Source organism: Schistocerca piceifrons, chromosome 8 (assembly GCF_021461385.2).
Source record: "Schistocerca piceifrons isolate TAMUIC-IGC-003096 chromosome 8, iqSchPice1.1, whole genome shotgun sequence".
Lineage (NCBI taxonomy): Eukaryota > Metazoa > Arthropoda > Insecta > Orthoptera > Acrididae > Schistocerca > Schistocerca piceifrons.
The window spans coordinates 36,705,299-36,723,469 of NC_060145.1; the positions used below are offsets into that span (position 1 = coordinate 36,705,299).

The 18,171-nt window shown below is 42.4% G+C and overlaps 1 protein-coding gene across 1 annotated transcript; it reads right to left on the reverse strand.

Annotated features, from left to right (window-relative positions):
* Positions 1 to 6,287: 6,287 nt before the first annotated feature.
* Positions 6,288 to 16,232, reverse strand: LOC124711552. Its single transcript, XM_047241688.1, has 2 exons — positions 16,092 to 16,232; positions 6,288 to 6,856 (listed from the first exon to the last, which is right to left on the reverse strand). The coding sequence occupies exons 1-2, from the start codon at positions 16,230 to 16,232 to the stop codon at positions 6,383 to 6,385; spliced, it is 615 nt and encodes a 204-aa protein (XP_047097644.1). The 3' UTR covers positions 6,288 to 6,382.
* Positions 16,233 to 18,171: the final 1,939 nt, after the last annotated feature.

Sequence of the window (18,171 nt, forward strand, 5' to 3'; positions counted from 1 at the left end):
TCGCTGAAGACGACACGTCTCCATTCGTCCTTCCATTCACGCCTGTCGCGACACCACTGGAGGCGGGCTGCACGATGTTGGGGCGTGAGCGGAAGACGGCCTAACGGTGTGCGGGACCGTAGCCCAGCTTCATGGAGACGGTTGCGAATGGTCCTCGCCTATACCCCAGGAGCAACAGTGTCCCTAATTTGCTGGGAAGTGGCGGTGCGGTCCCCTACGGCACTGCGTAGGATCCTACGGTCTTGGCGTGCATCCGTGCGTCGCTGCGGTCCGGTCCCAGGTCGACGGGCACGTGCACCTTCCGCCGACCACTGGCGACAACATCGATGTACTGTGAAGACCTCACGCCCCACGTGTTGAGCAATGCGGCCTCCCGCATGCCCACTATACGCCCTCGCTCAAAGTCCGTCAACTGCACATACGGTTCACGTCCACGCTGTCGCGGTATGCTACCAGTGTTAAAGACTGCGATGGAGCTCCGTATGCCACGGCAAACTGGCTGACACTGACGGCGGTGGTGCACAAATGCTGCGCAGCTAGCGCCATTCGACGGCCAACACCGCGGTTCCTGGTGTGTCCGCTGTGCCGTGCGTGTGATCATTGCTTGTACAGCCATCTCGCAGTGTCCGGAGCAAGTATGGTGGGTCTGACACACCGGTGTCAATGTGTTCTTTATTCCATTTCCAGGAGTGTATATATATTCAAGTCTAATACATTGTTCTAACCATGCTGGATAGCTTAAGCTTCATAGAACCAAATTTTGGCGAGACAGTAACTGTTGATCGAAGAGCTTCTTCACCAACAGACACAGCTTTGTGGCAGTTTATTTCCTAGCGTTCCTTATAAGCAAATGGAGTGTGTTGTTTCTGCCATAGCTGATATCTTCTGTGAATTTTCTCGTCAATTTCTATCCTCCCACTCCTCAGTTCAACATGTTGATCACTCGAAACCGAGTGTAAATTGTCGAACTGTTCCATAGATTCACAAATATGACGGGCTATTGGTTTACCGCAAATCCATCGCTTCAACACACTATCAATGAAACCTCATCCGTGTGAAGCACCTGGAACACTCTTCAGTTTCTTCATAAGCGTCTGCTCGATCATCATGTCGGTCCATATTCCAAACCAATACTTATCAGAGCGTCGAATAGTGAAGAAGCTGTCCTTGGTGAATTTATCGATCTCCATGGGTTTCATCGTTTCTTTCAGTTTTCCATGTCCTGGAGGTACAGATCACACGCCTTGGCATAAAGAAAGTGTCCAATAGCATGGAATATTGGGAGCATAGCTCTCACAATTTTATATGGAGCTCCCAATTAATACGCTCTGCTTGGATGAAATGGAATGCGAAGTTGAAAAGCTGAATGTATTGTATCCATAACTGGGAAGTTTTACCTCTTTGCTTAATATCATCTATTGTGTTGAGAAATTTATTTTTCAGCTTTTCAGTGATTTGATCTTTTACCAAATCACCGAAAGATGCACCGTTTTGACTCATATCAGAAATACAGACTTTAGTACGTTGCTTCTCTGTGACTGCCATTTCCTCGAGTATTATGATGGGTAGAGCACACATGACTGCTGAGTGAGCTTGAATTGCCCTCGTGTATGTACGACCAGAAAGTATATGGGGAACAGAAATTGCAGCATATACAATATCCAAGAGTTGAGAGAGTCCATGTCTCTCATTAAGAATCCTATTGCTCCTAGAAAATACGTTATCAAGCGAAAGCCTCCTAATCGAATAACTGCATTAGTGAATAGCTCATTCCCTCCATTAGCCAGCGCTGTAACTGTATCTTTAGCTTTCATATAAAGTGACTGATCAAACGTCACGATACATGTTTTCTCTGTGGTCTTCTTCCTGTCTATGACGGCATAAGTTAAAGCAGTTGAAATAGTGCTATAATCTGTGGGCGGGTTGTTGATGAATGGAAGCGCTAATGCATTTGATTGCGCATAAGGTTCTCCATTAAACCATGCTGTAAAAACTTTCCCATCATCCAAGTAAAATCGTGATCAGTAGGCACTGTTGCTTTAGTGAATGATTGTTCTGAGTAGACATTCTGCAGAACAATTTCTTCAACTCCAACTGTATTCTGCCTACTGAGTTTCAGGAGATTAATTTTCTGGGCACTTTTTGTTTCAGTAGAGCTCGGAATCACGGAGAGTTTAGTTACTTTTTGATGTTCTATCGCTCTCCCTGGAGTCACACATCCGATTCCACCCATAGCATGGAATGTACCTTTGCCCGTCATTGTTGCAGTATTGAAGTCAGCACTATCGAAAATGAACTGTGAGGACGAATCATTTGAAATATTTGGTTTCCAGAACCGAACAGCGGAAACCTCAAATAAAGCCACGGTGTCATATGAAGAGCAGAAACCCATATTCGTGACTTTTCAACAATGATTTTTCATCCCACTTTACGAAACAAAGGCACTGCAGGCCCTGCTAGCTGACACAATCGCATGGGATATTGCTGTACATTTTTTTAAAGGATACTGTTCACTAACTTTCTTTTTTGACAAAACCACGCCCTTCACAAATTCGTGTAAAGTGTTAGGAACCATAACGTCAGCATTCTCTGTGAAGTCCTTGATATCTGGACAATCGGCAATAGCGTAAGGAGTCATTCTTATATCTTCACAGATGACAACTGTTGCTGCTTCTACTATTCTCTTTCTCTCATCTTTCTCATTAACAGCTCGTTCACTGTACCACTGATTCCAAAGTTTGTGGCCACTGCCACGAAGACATACAACTAGTGGGTTTCTTGTCACTGTGGCAAACAAGACGCCATCACCGAAGTGTTCAGTCAGTCTATTTTTGAGAGTTCTTATAGTCATTGTCTCTCCTTCTGCAACAAATCGAGCAGTGAAATTTGACGTTCCTGTGAACTATCTACAAATTTTCATAATTCTTGAAAACGGGCATCAAAGTTGGTATCTTGAGGGCGGCCTCTTGCTCGAACAGAGGAGGGGTTCGCCACTAATTTAGCATAGCAGTCTTGATGATAACGGGCTTCTCTACCGAAATCATCATTGCAAAATTGCATGTACATGTACCTGTATGTTTCTGATATGAGAGAAATAATAATCATCGCGTTTTTCTGCTTTCTCAAGCAGCGTATATTTCACAGTGAAAGAGCGAAGTTCAAACACACCACGGTGTTTGTGGAGTGGTTTTTCTGTTTCCGCCTCTACGTCACACTTTTCATCACATATGAAAGAGTCTTTTTTGAAACTGAATAGATAAGAGGAAGAGGATCTCAAATTTTTATCATCTGCTTGTGCAACATTCTAATTAATTAATTTCCTTATATTATGTTCGTTAATACATTCACCTCGACATACCTTATGCACTTCAATCAGTCCAGCGTTCTGTAGAAGATTATGAGCCCCATCCTTCCATTCCTTGCTGACGCGTATCAGAGTTTCCAAGCCCTTCGTTACTATTGATGTCTCTCCTTCCGAAACAGACTTACCACGAATAAAACAGGCAGACGGCTTCAGAATTATTGTTCTCTCAGTCCAGTCAAAAGAAATGAGACTAAGAAGCAGCACTTCACAACACAACAAGCTGATGAATACTGTCCCAAAGACAGATCTCTCTGGCACTACTTTGACAGTTCACAACATTAGCTTAACTGAGCTGGACGCTGGGTAGAAAGAAACGGCAGCGACAACAGTGGTAGGAGAGCGCTGAGTGGAGGGGAAGGGGAGCTTGACGTTTTCATTGTTGCACGTACTCCTGATTTCAACAATACTGATCGCAAAAGAAATATCATCAAATCAAGTAGAGTATGTAGGCTACAAGATATTCCCATACACTTAATTACGCTTTTCATTTAATGTTTTGCTAAGCAACAAAAACTGCAAACGATTATGTTAACAGAATTCTATTTCAATTCCTATACCTCAGATACCTTTTGTATAAATGAAAAGATGCACAAGATCTTTTTCTTATTTAATTTCGAGGAATACATTTACTAATAAGAACGCTATTCGAAAAATGAGCCTTTTAGCGTATAAATTTAAAATATGGTGCAAATTGACTTATGGAGGGGATAAAAGGGGGACGCGCCCCCCTACGAAGGGGAACTTCTCTGTTTCTTATTAATATACCCCATATGAGTATTTTCCCCAAGTTTCAAAAATTTATAAATTTTTCCCCTTTGCTGATATTCTTACTAATTTGCCTGCGTTACTATGAGAGAAGAATTTTCAGCATATTCAGTTTACATAAAATAAGGTAGTATTTTAAAAATATTACCAAAGAAAGTCAGCCTGGAATTGGACTCTCATTCGATTCAAGTAAGATGTAATGTATTGAAATCTGGACAAGTGTTTTTAATAATATTTAAAACAGAAATGATCCAAAGTATCGTCTTCTGAAAAATTTCTAGAGGTCCAGAAACATTCAGTATAGTGATATAACCTAGGATCCAAAGTGTTGTAAGTCAACGGTAACGTTCATATGATTAGATAAATTCTGTAGGAGGGATGAACTTTTCGACCAAAATCATGTTTACTTTTACTGAGCCCACTACTCAGTACTCAATCTCGCAGCTTACCGTCTTTCAGTGTCGACGTGCAAAGACATTCTAGTTTATACACAACCTATAGTTTGCTCCCTTTTTCTTTCTTCTGGTCCTTCTTACCTCTTCCTTTCTGCCACTTACTGTCTACTCTCTCCCTACCACTTCCCATCCCTAGTCTTCTGACTGTGTTCTATTAACGATGCCTCTCTGGCCCTGTGTATCTCTCTGACCCCATCTTTTTACTATCTGTAGTCTACTCTAACTCCTTCTCTACCACTCCATTTCTATCGCAACTTTTGCTTCTTGTGTATTTCTCTTTTCCTCTCTGTTATTTACTCTTTTCTACTTCTGTCTTTATCTCTGACACCCTGCTCTTTTCATCTCTCTCTCTGCTTCTGTATGTATTTTGGGATGTGAGCACACATACACACTTATACATAGTTCGAATTAAAAGTGGTGGTAACACGGTGTTATTTCATATCAGACTAGACTGACGGACATTCATTGTATGCCCTCAATATACTCGCCCTACATCTCAATCACCTTCTCCCATAGAGATGGAAAGCATCTTATGCTGCCAGTGTATTCATCTCTGCCGGCCGAAGTGGCCGTGCGGTTAAAGGCGCTGCAGTCTGGAACCGCAAGACCGCTACGGTCGCAGGTTCGAATCCTGCCTCGGGCATGGATGTTTGTGATGTCCTTAGGTTAGTTAGGTTTAACTAGTTCTAAGTTCTAGGGGACTAATGACCTCAGCAGTTGAGTTCCATAGTGCTCAGAGCCATTTGAACCATTTTTGTACTCATCTCTGTCGAAGTTTCAGAAGTTCCACCCTATACACAGTCCTCAGTTCGTGTTCTAGTGGCTAGTGCTGCCTCTGGGTCATAGGATCCCGGGGTCGTTTCACAGCTGGGTTGGGGACTTTCTCTGCCCGGGGACTGGGTGTTTGCGTTGACATCCTCGTTTCATCATCATCATCATCATCAACATCCTTGACAGTGGCTAGATTGGATTGTATAAAAAATTGGAATGTGTAAAAATTCGGACTTTGTACTGTCGCTGATGACGGCACAATTGAGCGCCCCACAAACCAAATATCATCATCATCATCATCACCGTAAAGCACGGATGATGTTTTCTCTAGTGTTGCAGAACATGGCACGAAGAGGTTCTTTCATTTTGTCGAACAAGTTGTAATCGTACAGACAGTATCAGGTGAATACGGTGGACGTTCCAGTAACTCCAATATCCACATATCCAGTAGCTCCTGCATGGGGTTCGCAGTGTGGCATCGCGCATTGTCTGAAGGACGGATGGGATGCAATGCCAGAAGGGAACATTATTGTGCGCTTTCACCACACGCCACATCAGTTTTAAGCCACGCACGTTGTTCGTGTTTCCTGAACAAGATGTTAGGGCGCTTGAACTGGCCTCCTGCACTTTCAGACAGTACACACAGCAGTTGACTCAAATACAGCCGTCGCCCGTCACTGCATTACTGTAATTGGCCATCTGCTGTCGGCCACATACTTCATGCTACAGCGATGTTGTCACTACTTTTTATCCAAGCCGTGTATGTGCACACAATTTACATTTTATTTTTTCCCTTGTGAAAAGTAAAATTGGTGATGTGTTTTTATTGAAGTATTTCTGTCGTTGGGGGATTTCACTTTTAAAAACCATAATATCTGATCCATCAATAACTCGTTAACAAAGATAAAGGTTTGTAAATATGAGACATTATGAAAGCACAGACTCAATTTTATTCATGCAAATCGCTTCACATACGCAACTGCGTAAGACATCGTATAATGAATCATCTGATGGGCTCACTGGAAGCTCAGTAATATGTAAACAAATACACACCACCCAAAGGGGGGCCGAAAACATTTGCGCTGGAGTAGCCTCCAGGGTGATAGTCACTGCTAAGTACGTTCACAGGAGGATATCCACTGCCTGGTACATTCACAGGGAAATGTCCGCTGATATGTACATTTACAGGTGGGTTGCAGCAGCTAGGTTCATTCGCAAGGGGATAGCAGCAGCTGGGTGGATTCACAGGGGAATTAATACTGCTGGGTGGATTCACTGGGGAACTTACACTGCTGGGTACATTCACAGAGGGGTAGCCGGTGTTGTTTACATTCACATTGGGGTTGAAGCTCCCAGTGCCGAAGTTCACATTCCCCACTCCGACATCACGCCTGTAATTAGACTGGAACTGCTCGGGTGACCACTGTTTGGTGCCGGTAGCGGTGGGCAACGCAGCGGTGCTGGCGGCGGCCATCGCGCCCAGGATCACCATGGCGAACACCTGTGGGCCAACAAGTACAGACTTAAGGCTGATTGACACTAGACATCGACGTAACTTAGCGGAAGACAGCAGGGGATGTCAACATCAAATGCTTGTCTGTTCCAATTAGGTAGAACATCAGCTCAATGTCACTTCGCCTTACCCAACTATAGAGACTTAAAAGTGAGGTAAAAAGTAACAATGTAGTACACAAATTATGGACCTTGCAGTGATAAAATACATTAATGGCAAAAGAAAACTTCATATCGGATATTATTTATAAAGTTTCTATGGTAAACTGTTGGAAAATGGAACAACACGAAAAGTTTCATCCAAGTATTTTGAAACATCGAAAGTTACTTAGCATTGGAAGTAAATATATGCACAAAACCATCAAACAACAGTTATAAGACAATAAATTTATGCTATTTATCATATTCATTGAATTTTTTTCTTTTCAAGTACTGAATAATGGCAAAAGGAAGTGTATTTCTCTCCTACGATTGAGCTGACTTGTAACTTCAAATGCGAACATTTTAGGTTAGGTTTTACTGTGACTGTTACTGACATAAAATAAAACAACAAGTTCACTGTTACCGGTCACTGTTTATTTATCTCCACGACGCGTTTCGAAGGTTTAAACCTCCATCATCAGGTGGATTTACATTTGTTAGTATGACATTTGTGTGGGTGTTGTGTTACGATTTTTCGGGGGAACTTGTGGCAATGTCTAGCGGAGAAAACAAACCACTATTTCAGAACATGGTTTTCGGTTTCTTTTGACAAACAATTAAACGTATATCTAACGGTAAACATAAAATAAGTAAAATAGAGTACCTCCAGCACCCACAGGTTCCTTTCGCTGTCGTAACACATCACATGTATCCTGCCATACTTTGTAAACAAATATGGTGTCTGGAAACTATTGGGTGCAAGGATCGTATAGCAGGAGAGAAAACGTTATCGCAAAGTAAAAAGAATATACATCGTAACAGCATCATTACAGAATAATTTTGTAAGGATTTGGAGGCGTTTGTTTTGAGGTGTCGACTTCATGCGTTGGAATAAATACTTCATGTGGTATATAAATCCGATTTTCACAAGTCAAAATAACTTAAACTTCATACTCGTGTATACAGTCTGGTAAAAATGTTAAAATACTTGTTTATACGATCAGGTGAAATGTTACAATCTTTAAGTACAATAATCATATAGGCTACAGCGGTGAAATTATACATAAACAACAAAATGTTCAAATGTGTGTGAAATCTTATGGGACTTAACTGCTAAGGTCATCAGTCCCTAAGCTTACACACTACTTAATCTAAATTATCCTAAGGACAAACACACACACCCATGCCCGAGGGAGGACTCGAACCTTCGCCGGGACCAGCCGCACAGTCCATGACTGCAGCGCCTTAGACCGCTCGGCTAATCCCATAAACAACCAGTTTGATTGGGGTTAATAGATAGATATGAAAGGCTGGAGGCAGAGGGAGAGAAAGAGAAGAGACTGAGAGGGAGAGAGAGGGTGGAAAGAGCGATTGTATGAGAGCAAACAGTTTCAGTATGCAAAGAACTGGGATACTGAAGTACTAAGGAATGACGAGGTATGGTAGACGTCCTCTAAGGCTGTAGGTACAGCAATAAGGTAAGTCTCGGTATGTAGTACAGCTGAAGAGGAATGGACATCTCTAAAAAGGGCCGTCATAGAAGCTGGAAAGAAAAGCTTAGGCACAAAGAAGGAAAATACGAAGAAACCATAGGTAACAGAAGAAGTACTCCAGTTGATCGATGAAAGGAGGAAGTACAAAAATGTTCCGGAAAACTCAGGAATACAGAAATAGAAGCGCCTGAGAAATTAAATAGATCAGAAGTACAGGGAAGCTAAGACGAGATGGCTACATGAAAAATGCGAAGAAATCGAAAAAGGAATGTTTGTCGGAGGAAGAGACTCAGCGTACAGGAAAGGTCAAGACAACCTTCAGTGACATTAAAAGCAAGGGTTGTAACATTTAGAATGCGACGGGAATTCCAGTGGTAACTACAGATGAGAGAGCGGATAGGTGGAAAGAATACACTGAAAGCCTCTATGAGGGGGAAGATTTGTCTGATGTGATAGAAGAAGAAACAAGAGTCGATTTAGAAGAGATAGGGAACCCAGTATTAGAATCAAAATATAAAAGAGATTTGGAGGACTTAAGATCAAATAACGCAGAAGGGATAATAACATGCCATCAGAAATACTAAAATCATCGGGGGAAGTGGCAACAAAACGACTGAAACTTCCTGGCAGATTAAAACTGTGTGCCCGACCGAGACTCGAATTCGGGACCTTTGCCTTTCGCGGGCAAGTCCTCTACCATCTGAGCTACCGAAGCACGACTCACGCCCGGTACCCACAGCTTTACTTCTGCCAGTATCTCGTCTCCTACCTTCCAAAGGTAAAGGTTCCGAGTTCGAGTCTCGGTCGGGCACACAGTTTTAATCTGCCAGGAAGTTTCATATCAGCGCACACTCCGCTGCAGAGTGAAAATCTCATTCTGTCAACAAAACGACTGTTCACGCTGGTGTGTAGAATGTATGAGACTGGCGACATACCATCTGGCTTTCGGAAAAGTATCATCCACACAGTTCCGAGGACTGCAAGAGCTGACAAATGCGGGAACTATTGCATAGTCAGCTTAAAAGCTCGTGGATGCAAGTTGCTGACAAGAAAAATATACAGAAGTATGGAAAATAAAACTGAGGGAATGCTGGATGACGGTCAGTTTGGCTTTAGGAAAGGAAAAGACACGAGAGAGGAAATTCTGTCGTTGCGGTTGATAATGGAAGAGACACCAAAGAAAAATCAAGACATGTTCATAGGACCTCTCGACCTGGAAAAGCGTTCGACAGTGTAAAATGTTGCAACATGTTCGAAATTCTGAAGAAATTAGGGGTAGACTATAGGGACAGACGGGTAACATACAATACTATGTATAAGAGGCAAGAAGGAACAATAATTGGGACGACCAAGAAAGAAGTGTTCGGATTAAAAGGCTGCATGACAAGGATGTAGTCTTTCGCCTATACTGCTCAATCTCTACATCGAGGAAGCCATGATGGAAATAAAAGAAAGGTTCAGGAGGGGAATTAAAATTAAACGTGAAAGGATGTCAATACTGCGATTAGCTGATGACATTGCTATCCTGAGTGAAAGTGAATTGCATGATCTACTGAATGTAATGAAGAGTTTAATGAGTACAGAATATGGATTGAGAGTAAATCGAGGAAACACGAAGGTAATGAGAAGTAGTGGAAATGAGAACAGCGAGAAACTTAACATCAGGATTGATGGTCACGAAGTCAATGAAGTTAAGGAATTCTGCTTCCTCGGCAGTAGAAAACCAATGACGCAAGGTGCAAGAAGAACATAAAAGGCAGACTAGCAAAGGCAAAAAGCCCATTCCTAGCCAAGAGAAGGCTACTAGTATCAAATACAGGCCTTAATTTGTGGTAGAAATTTCTGAGAATAAACGTCTTTAGTACAGCATTGTATAGTAGTGAAACACGAACTGCTGGAATACCGGAACAGAAGAGAATCGAAGCATTTGAGATGTGGTGCTACAGGCGGATGTTGAAAATTAGGTGGGCTGGTAGAGTAAGGAATGAGGTGGTTCAGCAGAGAATCGGAGAGAAATGAAATATGTGGAAATCACTGATAAGGAGAAGGGACAGAATGGGAGGACATCTGTTAAGACATGAGCGAATGACTTCCATGGTACTAGAGCGAGCTGTAAAGGGCAAAAACTGTAGAGGAGGACAGAGATTGGAATATATGCAGAAAATAATTCAGGACGTAGGTTGCAAGTGCTACTCTGAGATGAAGAGGTTAGCACAGGAAAGGAACGCGTGGCTTGCTGCATCAAACCACTCAGAAGACTAATGACCCAAAAAGAAGTTACAAAAATTTTAAATTCTGTGTGTATTTTTGTTACTCCTTTACGCTGCAATGGCTGGATCGATTTGGAAGGCATTTATAAAGGAATTAACTTATATCCTGAATAACAAAACATTTCCTTACGTTTGGGGTACAAGATATTTATTCATTTGAAGAATACAACGTGAAATATGGAACAATAATTACTGTCAGAAAAAGCTCTTTACTTTTTGACTTTTGAACTGTACTGTGTTTGTGAAAGTGCTTTTAGTCTTTAACATATTCTAGATAACGCGATTTAACTTAATTAATACAATTCTTATATAGTTCTCAAAATGTTAAATCCGTATCTCCATACAAGCGCACTGGATTTTTGCCACTGTGTGCCAGGCATACCGTATAGCTTCTGAAACGCTTGGTAACTTATAATGACGCCATCATTTAAATGCTGTACGGCATAGAGACATCTTGCATTTACATGTACAATAGTGAAACTATGCACTACCTTTGCTGGTACACTTTGTAATTCGCTACTCACTCGCGTAATTTTTTTTCTTGACTAAACGAGTGTGTTGTGAGCGACATTTATTCTGTCAGATGCTCCAATCGTCATAAAATTTGGTGTCTTTTTTCTTTTAGATGTCTCTCGGTTTGTTGGGGCAAAAGTAGCTCGCAGCTCACAGTACTTCCAACGAGCAACGTTTATGATGGCGCGTTTGCATGCATAGTAAGTTTTGGCACTAACATTTCTTTATAAATAACCGCTCAATCTCGTGTAACATCAAGGACGCCAGGTAGTAAACAATATGAAGATACAAAGAAGATGCGTGGGCGCAGCGGAAAAAAAAGTTAATATCTTATGTTAGCAGACCACAGAGGCAGTGCCAAAACATTCCGCCCGAGAAATCTTGACTCTGTCGTCCTGTGCGTCGTGTCCCTTGCCGATTTCTTGTCTGACCTCCTGAATGCTGTCATTTGAAACGCATTGTGCAAAAGTTTGGCATTCTGCTCTGTCAGGTACGTTACATCAAGCGTGTATTGTCGTTTACGCAGGCTCCTTGCTTATATGAGTCCTGCACTCTAGAAAACTCCTATACTTTCATTTCTGCAAACAATACTACAAGGCTTCAGTACTCTAAAGTGCGTACATTCACCAGCAACCTGTTTCACTGAAGTCACTAGCGAATACCGTCTCAAGTTAAAGTAAATGTTCTTTTACTTTAAACACGCAACTGCTTTCAGCTGCTGTATCGTCATGTTTGTATCTGTGACACATGCTGAAACTGAAAACAATTATGTGTTTGACTCCAAGGAACTTTCCTTTCCCTTTGGTAGTTTTGTGACACTGTTCTAATACTTAGTTTCTTCCGATGTGAAGTGCTCACAGAAATGGTACTCTTTAATATATCAGAGGTCTGCCTTATATAACTTCGACTTCTACATCTATGCTATACAGTTCATTATTAAATGCATGGCAGAGGTTACTATGAACAGTACTACTGCATATGTCCACCCGGTTGGCCGTGCGGTCTGAAGCACGGCTTTCCGGGCGGGAAGGAGCGCCTGGTCCCCGGCACGAATCCGCCCGGCGGATCCGGCCGATCTGTGGATGGTTTTTAGGCGGTTTTCCATCTGCCTCGGCGAATGCGGGCTGGTTCCCCTTATTCCACCTCAGCTACACTATGTCGGCGATTGCTGCGCAAACAAGTTCTCCACGTACGCGTACACCACCATTACTCTATCACGCAAACATAGGGGTTACAGTCGTCTGGTGTGAGACGTTCCCTGGGGGGGTCTACCGGGGGCCGAAACGCACAATAACCCTGGGTCGGTGTGGGGTGGCGGAGGGGTGAAGTGGACTGCGGTAGTCGTCGTGGGGTTGTGGACCACTGCGGCTGTGGCGGTGACGGAGCCTCTCCGTCGTTTCTAGGTCCCCGGTTAACATACAGTACAATAAAATACACTACTACTGCATATAATTAATCTATTCATTAGGTATGCGGTAATAACTGTTACTTGTTCAATATTATGCAAAATATTACGTACCTAGTTTTATCTTTAGAGTCTCTAGGATGTATACTAAGGTCGTTCTGATGTTACTGATAGCAATGAAAATACGCATTTCTTAAGCGTCCTGGCAGGCTACAACTGTTTGCCACACAGTGATCCATACACTTTCTAGCCTGTGTAGCTAAAAATGTACCCAAGGATATTATTTGGGCTGTGACTGGAATACCTATCTTTTACTCTGTTCATTTCTGTTTGGTTTTATAGTCACAATACTTCGTAGTAAAGTGTAATACTTTACATATTATCGACTGTGATCTGAATATGTACCGGTACTTTTGTGTTAAATAAAAGCTTCAAATACAAAATTTGTCAGTTAATACCTTGCGATATTATCAGTATTCGTAGATTTATTCTGATATTTGTCGACGTACGACTACTTTATCAGGTAGCGGTTTCAATACCAAAATCTCATCATATCTATTACTATAACATCCCTAGGATCGATACATAAGGAGCTGAAGAGTATTTTTAGTTTCTATCTGGCCTGACAAAGCTCAAAATTTTTGAAGTAGCTTGTCGATAATTGTATGTAATTTTTGACTCAATGTCTACCAGTTTATATCTGCAACATTTCTGTTACATCTCCCATACGAATGAATCGAGCTCTGCCATTAGAGTTACTTGCAACTGAGATTGTGTGGCTAGTCCACTTCCTACGTCAACATATAGCTACTCCCAAATATTTTTGTGATAATACCGAACCTAGTTGTGAATAATTAATACCGTAGTTATCGGATATCACAATCTAAACTTCTGTTAAACGCAGAACTGTCTATTTCTGCATACCAAGAGCTAGTTGTCACTGCCTGTACCATGCTGACACTGCGCCATCACTGCTCTGAATGCGGCTAAAATTTTTAATAGATGGAATTTCCTCTTAAAATACTCTGTAGCCTGCAGAAATACCATATGTTTGGTCTTGATGGCGTACACCGCACAACTATTTACCAAAACAGCGTTGTAAAAGGTTCGGTGGTGGTCTCTAAAAATCCTAGTTCAGCGATTGAAGAAATCATTTCGCCATACTAAAAAGAATAAGTTAATTAGTGCCAAAATTCTCCTTTTGACTTACAATGTGGATGCAGTGCTGTCCAGGTACAAATAACAATCTAAAAGTTACGCTGGCTAAAGTTTTTCTGAATTGACTACAGTATGCATGGAAGGTCAATATGTTAATGTGAATATATCTTTTAAATAGAATGGTTTATCATATAAGATTGAATGATTGCGACAAAACGTGACCGTTCTGTTTTGGCTTACTGAAAATAATATCTTACATATCAGTTGCAGGTACGGCCTTTAGTAGCCTGTTAGTAATCCTCAAACGAGTAGCAATGCAAACTATCATATTACAATATTTTTTACGTAATTGAAGATTATCTTACGCTGTATACGAAGATTATGGAATGACGCTGATGGAGAGGGTGATGCAGTGGTTGAAACACATGAACTGCGATTCAAGTCACTGTCGAAAGCGCTAGATTTTTCAGCTTTTTGGTGGGGCACAACGATTTCTTTGAAAGAAACACATCCCGATCAGAGCCTACAATCCACCGCTAATGACCTACTCGTGGCAGGGACGCTAAGAACTAATCTTCGTTCCATCTTCTGAAACTTTAATAGAATACTTCAAGACTGACTGCGCGTGATAAAACTTTTTTCAATAGCTTCCCAAAAATTTATATTTAATCTTACTTTCAATACTTCGTGGAATGTGAAAATGACAATGGAAATATCGTCTACAGGACTGTAGAGAGTTTTCCGTCCCTGTCGTACAAATTAAATTACTGTGTTATCAGTCGTTCCACACATGAAGAAATGCGTTTTGTTGACTAGATACCTAGGTAACTGGTTAACATTATAGACTTACGGCAGATCGAAAAAGTGAATATATTTTGGATTAGTGCTCAGCATTGATACATTTTGGAAAATGAAACTATTCTATGAAGGAAGCCTGCTCTGCAGATTGTAAGAAAACAGAGATCGAGGTCGGATATAGGAATATTTAAATTATAACAACAGTTCGCTATAATCGAAGCGAAAGTTCAACAAAAGCAAAAACGTTATCGTTTGTCGCCTGGAGATGTGTAACAGGGCCACAAACTTTTTCAGTATGTGCGAACGATTCATCAGATATTTCAGCCTTTACTTTCAGATGGTCATCTACGACGATGCATTCAAAGGAAACTATCGTCTCTCCGTGACTCTATGAAAATGTACAACTATTTGAACAGTATTACTGCTTCGTGCCTGAATAGCAACGCTCTTTAAAAGGGGATAAGCAAGCGATAATGTCCACAGCAATAACAAAAAATCCGGCAGTATTTGGTTAACATTCACTGGTTAACGTATGGACTATCGTATCGGTAAAATTAAGTGTCTAGGGACAAACACCATCAACTGCAATGCGGTGAAACTAATACTTAAAATCAGTAGCGGAGGAGACAAACAGAGCTTTTAGACTTCTTGGGAGGATCTTCCCAGAATCCTGACACGTTAGCATAGAGTATATAGATACCCTCTGGAACTGTTATGAAAATGTAATGTAAAAATCGTGAGATTAGATATTTCCTGTGCAAAAGCATGCTGTCTAAATGGTACACCTTGCGCAGGAACAGCTAAAGGCAAGAAAAGTTACGGTCCATGTGGAGGTTTAGAGAGAGAGAGAGAGAGAGAGAGAGAGAACGAGTCAGTTTTGAGTCGTTCCACTCGATATTAGACTGTGAAAGGTAGTCGCAAATACTGTTATTTATTAGTGTCCGTGAAGCAATGTACGCTGACTTACGCTGTATACACGCCCATGCAGACATACTTAGAGTATTGAAGGGGAAATAGTGTGAGTGTCTGTGCCTTCTACAAAATGAAATTTCCTGGTAGATTAAGAGCGTACACGCCACACGGGGAATCGAACCCCAAAGCTGGCCTTTCATGTGCCAATGCTCTTACCGACACATCGAGACAAGATATAGTATCCAACCTCACAGTACCCATTCTACCAGGAAATCTCTATGAGTTTCCATTCTTCAAAGAAGCTCTTTTGGATACCTTGCAGAGCTTGGGTTAGCTAAAGCCCAGGAATTGTTTCTCGAGTGAAATATACATGTGGATGTAAGAGGAGCACTGAAGGCTGAAAGAGAGCTTAGGGACCGAGTGGAATACGATAAGCACATAATGACGGTAGATGTGATATGTACACAGTTACGAAACACCTGATAATAAATAGGTAGCAGAAGGGTAGTAGCAGTAAGTCGTGCTCGCACTTACAGCGTTCATGGTGCTGGGTAGCTGAGGATATACGTCGAAGAGCTCTACGCCGAAGCGAGGTGGAGCAGCAAGTGTTTCTTCCTCTGGAGGCGTCTGCGCTTTTATACTCATTCGGCCGCTTGTACAGGCGTCGGAGGCCATGTTAACTTGTCGCCCTAGTTGACAACCACGCAGGGCGGAGCTGAGAGTAACAGAGCGCTAACGAAATGTTGTTTACCTTCTGAACTCCGCCCTGCTCGGTGGAGGACCGGTTCTGACCTACTGCAAAGAAACTGAGACAAAAACACTTCGTTGTACGATTGCACGATTGTAAAACTATCACGGAACCAGTTACTTCTACAAATTACCTAGGAGTATGTGTACGGAGCACTATAAGATGGACCAACCACGTGAAAACAACTGCAGGTGAGGTAGATGCCAGACTGACTTTCATTGGAAGAGCCCCCACGAAATGCAGTCTATCAACAAAGAAAGTGGCATACAGGACTCTCTTTCGACTAATACTTGCACGTTGTTCGTCAGTTTGGGATCAGTACTAGGCAGGACTGATACAGGAAAGAGAGAAGATCCAAAGAAGAGCAGTACGTTTTTTCATAGTCCTCACGACATGCTCAGCGAACTACAGAGGCAGGCGCTACAGGAGAGACGTTCAGCGTCACGATGTGGTCTGCTATCAAAATTCCAAAAAAAAAAAAATGGTTCAAATGGTTCTGAGCACTATGGGACTTAACATCTGTGGTCATCAGTCCCCTAGAACTTAGAACTACTTAAACCTAACTAACCTAAGGACATCACGCACATCCATTCCCGAGGCAGGATTCGAACCTGCGACCGTAGCAGTCGCGCGGTTCCGGACTGCGCGCCTAGAACTGCTAGACCACCGCGGCCGGCCAAAATTCCGAGAGCGAACGTTTCTAGAAGAGTTAACCAACAAAGTCCATGAAGATAAAATTGGAGAGAGATTCGAGACCACACAGAGGCTTAACAGCTGTAGATCTTCCCGTGAACCACCTGCGACCGGAACAATAAAAGCGGAAGTGCCGCTAGTGTGCAAAGTACCCCCCGCCACACAGTTAAGGTGGCTTGCCGAGTACAGCTGTAGATATAGAAATGGGTATTAACTCACAACGGCCTTCGTGGCTAGCGTCGAGATCTGAGCAGCAGATGCTGGTAATCTGCAAGGGGATGCATCGGAATTGTGTTCCTGGGAGATACACTATGAGATCAAAAGTATCCGGATACCCAAAAAAACATACGTCTTTAATGTTAGGTGCATTGTGCTGCCACCTACCGTGAGGTACTCCATACCAGCGACCTCAGTAGTCATTAGACATTGTGAGGGAGGAGAATGGGGCGCTCTGCCGAACTCGACTTCGAAAGTAGACAGGTGACTGGGTGTCACTTGCGTCATAAGTATGTACGCGAGATTTCCACACTCCTAAACATCCCTAGGTCCATTGTTACCGATGTGATAGTGAAGTGGAAACGTGAAGAGAAACGTACAGAACAAAAGCGTACAGGCTTACCTCGTCTGTTGACTGACACAGACCGCCGGAAGCTGAAGAGGGTCGTAATTTATAATAGGCAGACATCTACCCAGACGATCCCACAGGAATTCCAAACTGCATCACGATGCACTGCAAGTACTATGACAGTTAGGTGGGAGGTGAGAAAACTTGGATTTCATGGTCAAGCGGCTGCTCATAAGCCACTCATCACGCCGGTAAATGAGAAATGACGCCTCGCTTGGTGTAAGGAGCGTTAACATTGGACGACTGAACAGTCGATAATCGTTGCGTGGAGTGATGAATCACGGTACACAATGTGGCGATTCGATTACAGGGTGTGGGTATGGCGAATGCCGGTGAACGTCATCTGTAAGCATGTGTAGTGGCAACAGTAAAATTTGGAGGCGGTGGTGTTATGGTGTGGTTGTGTATTACATGGAGGGGGCTTGCAACCCTTGTTGTTTCGAGTGGCACTATCACAGCACTGGCCTACATTGATGTTTTAAGCACCTTCTTACTTCCCACTGTTGAAGAGCAATTCGGGGATGCCGACTGCATGTTTCAACACGATC

Bases quoted from the DNA above. Each gene is read 5' to 3' on its own strand.
- LOC124711552 (XM_047241688.1), bottom strand. From the start codon at position 16,232: ATGGCCTCCGACGCCTGTACAAGCGGCCGAATGAGTATAAAAGCGCAG. The intron at 6,857-16,091 runs GTAAGTGCGAGC...GTTGGCCCACAG, and splicing joins TACCCAGCACCATGAACGCT to GTGTTCGCCATGGTGATCCT.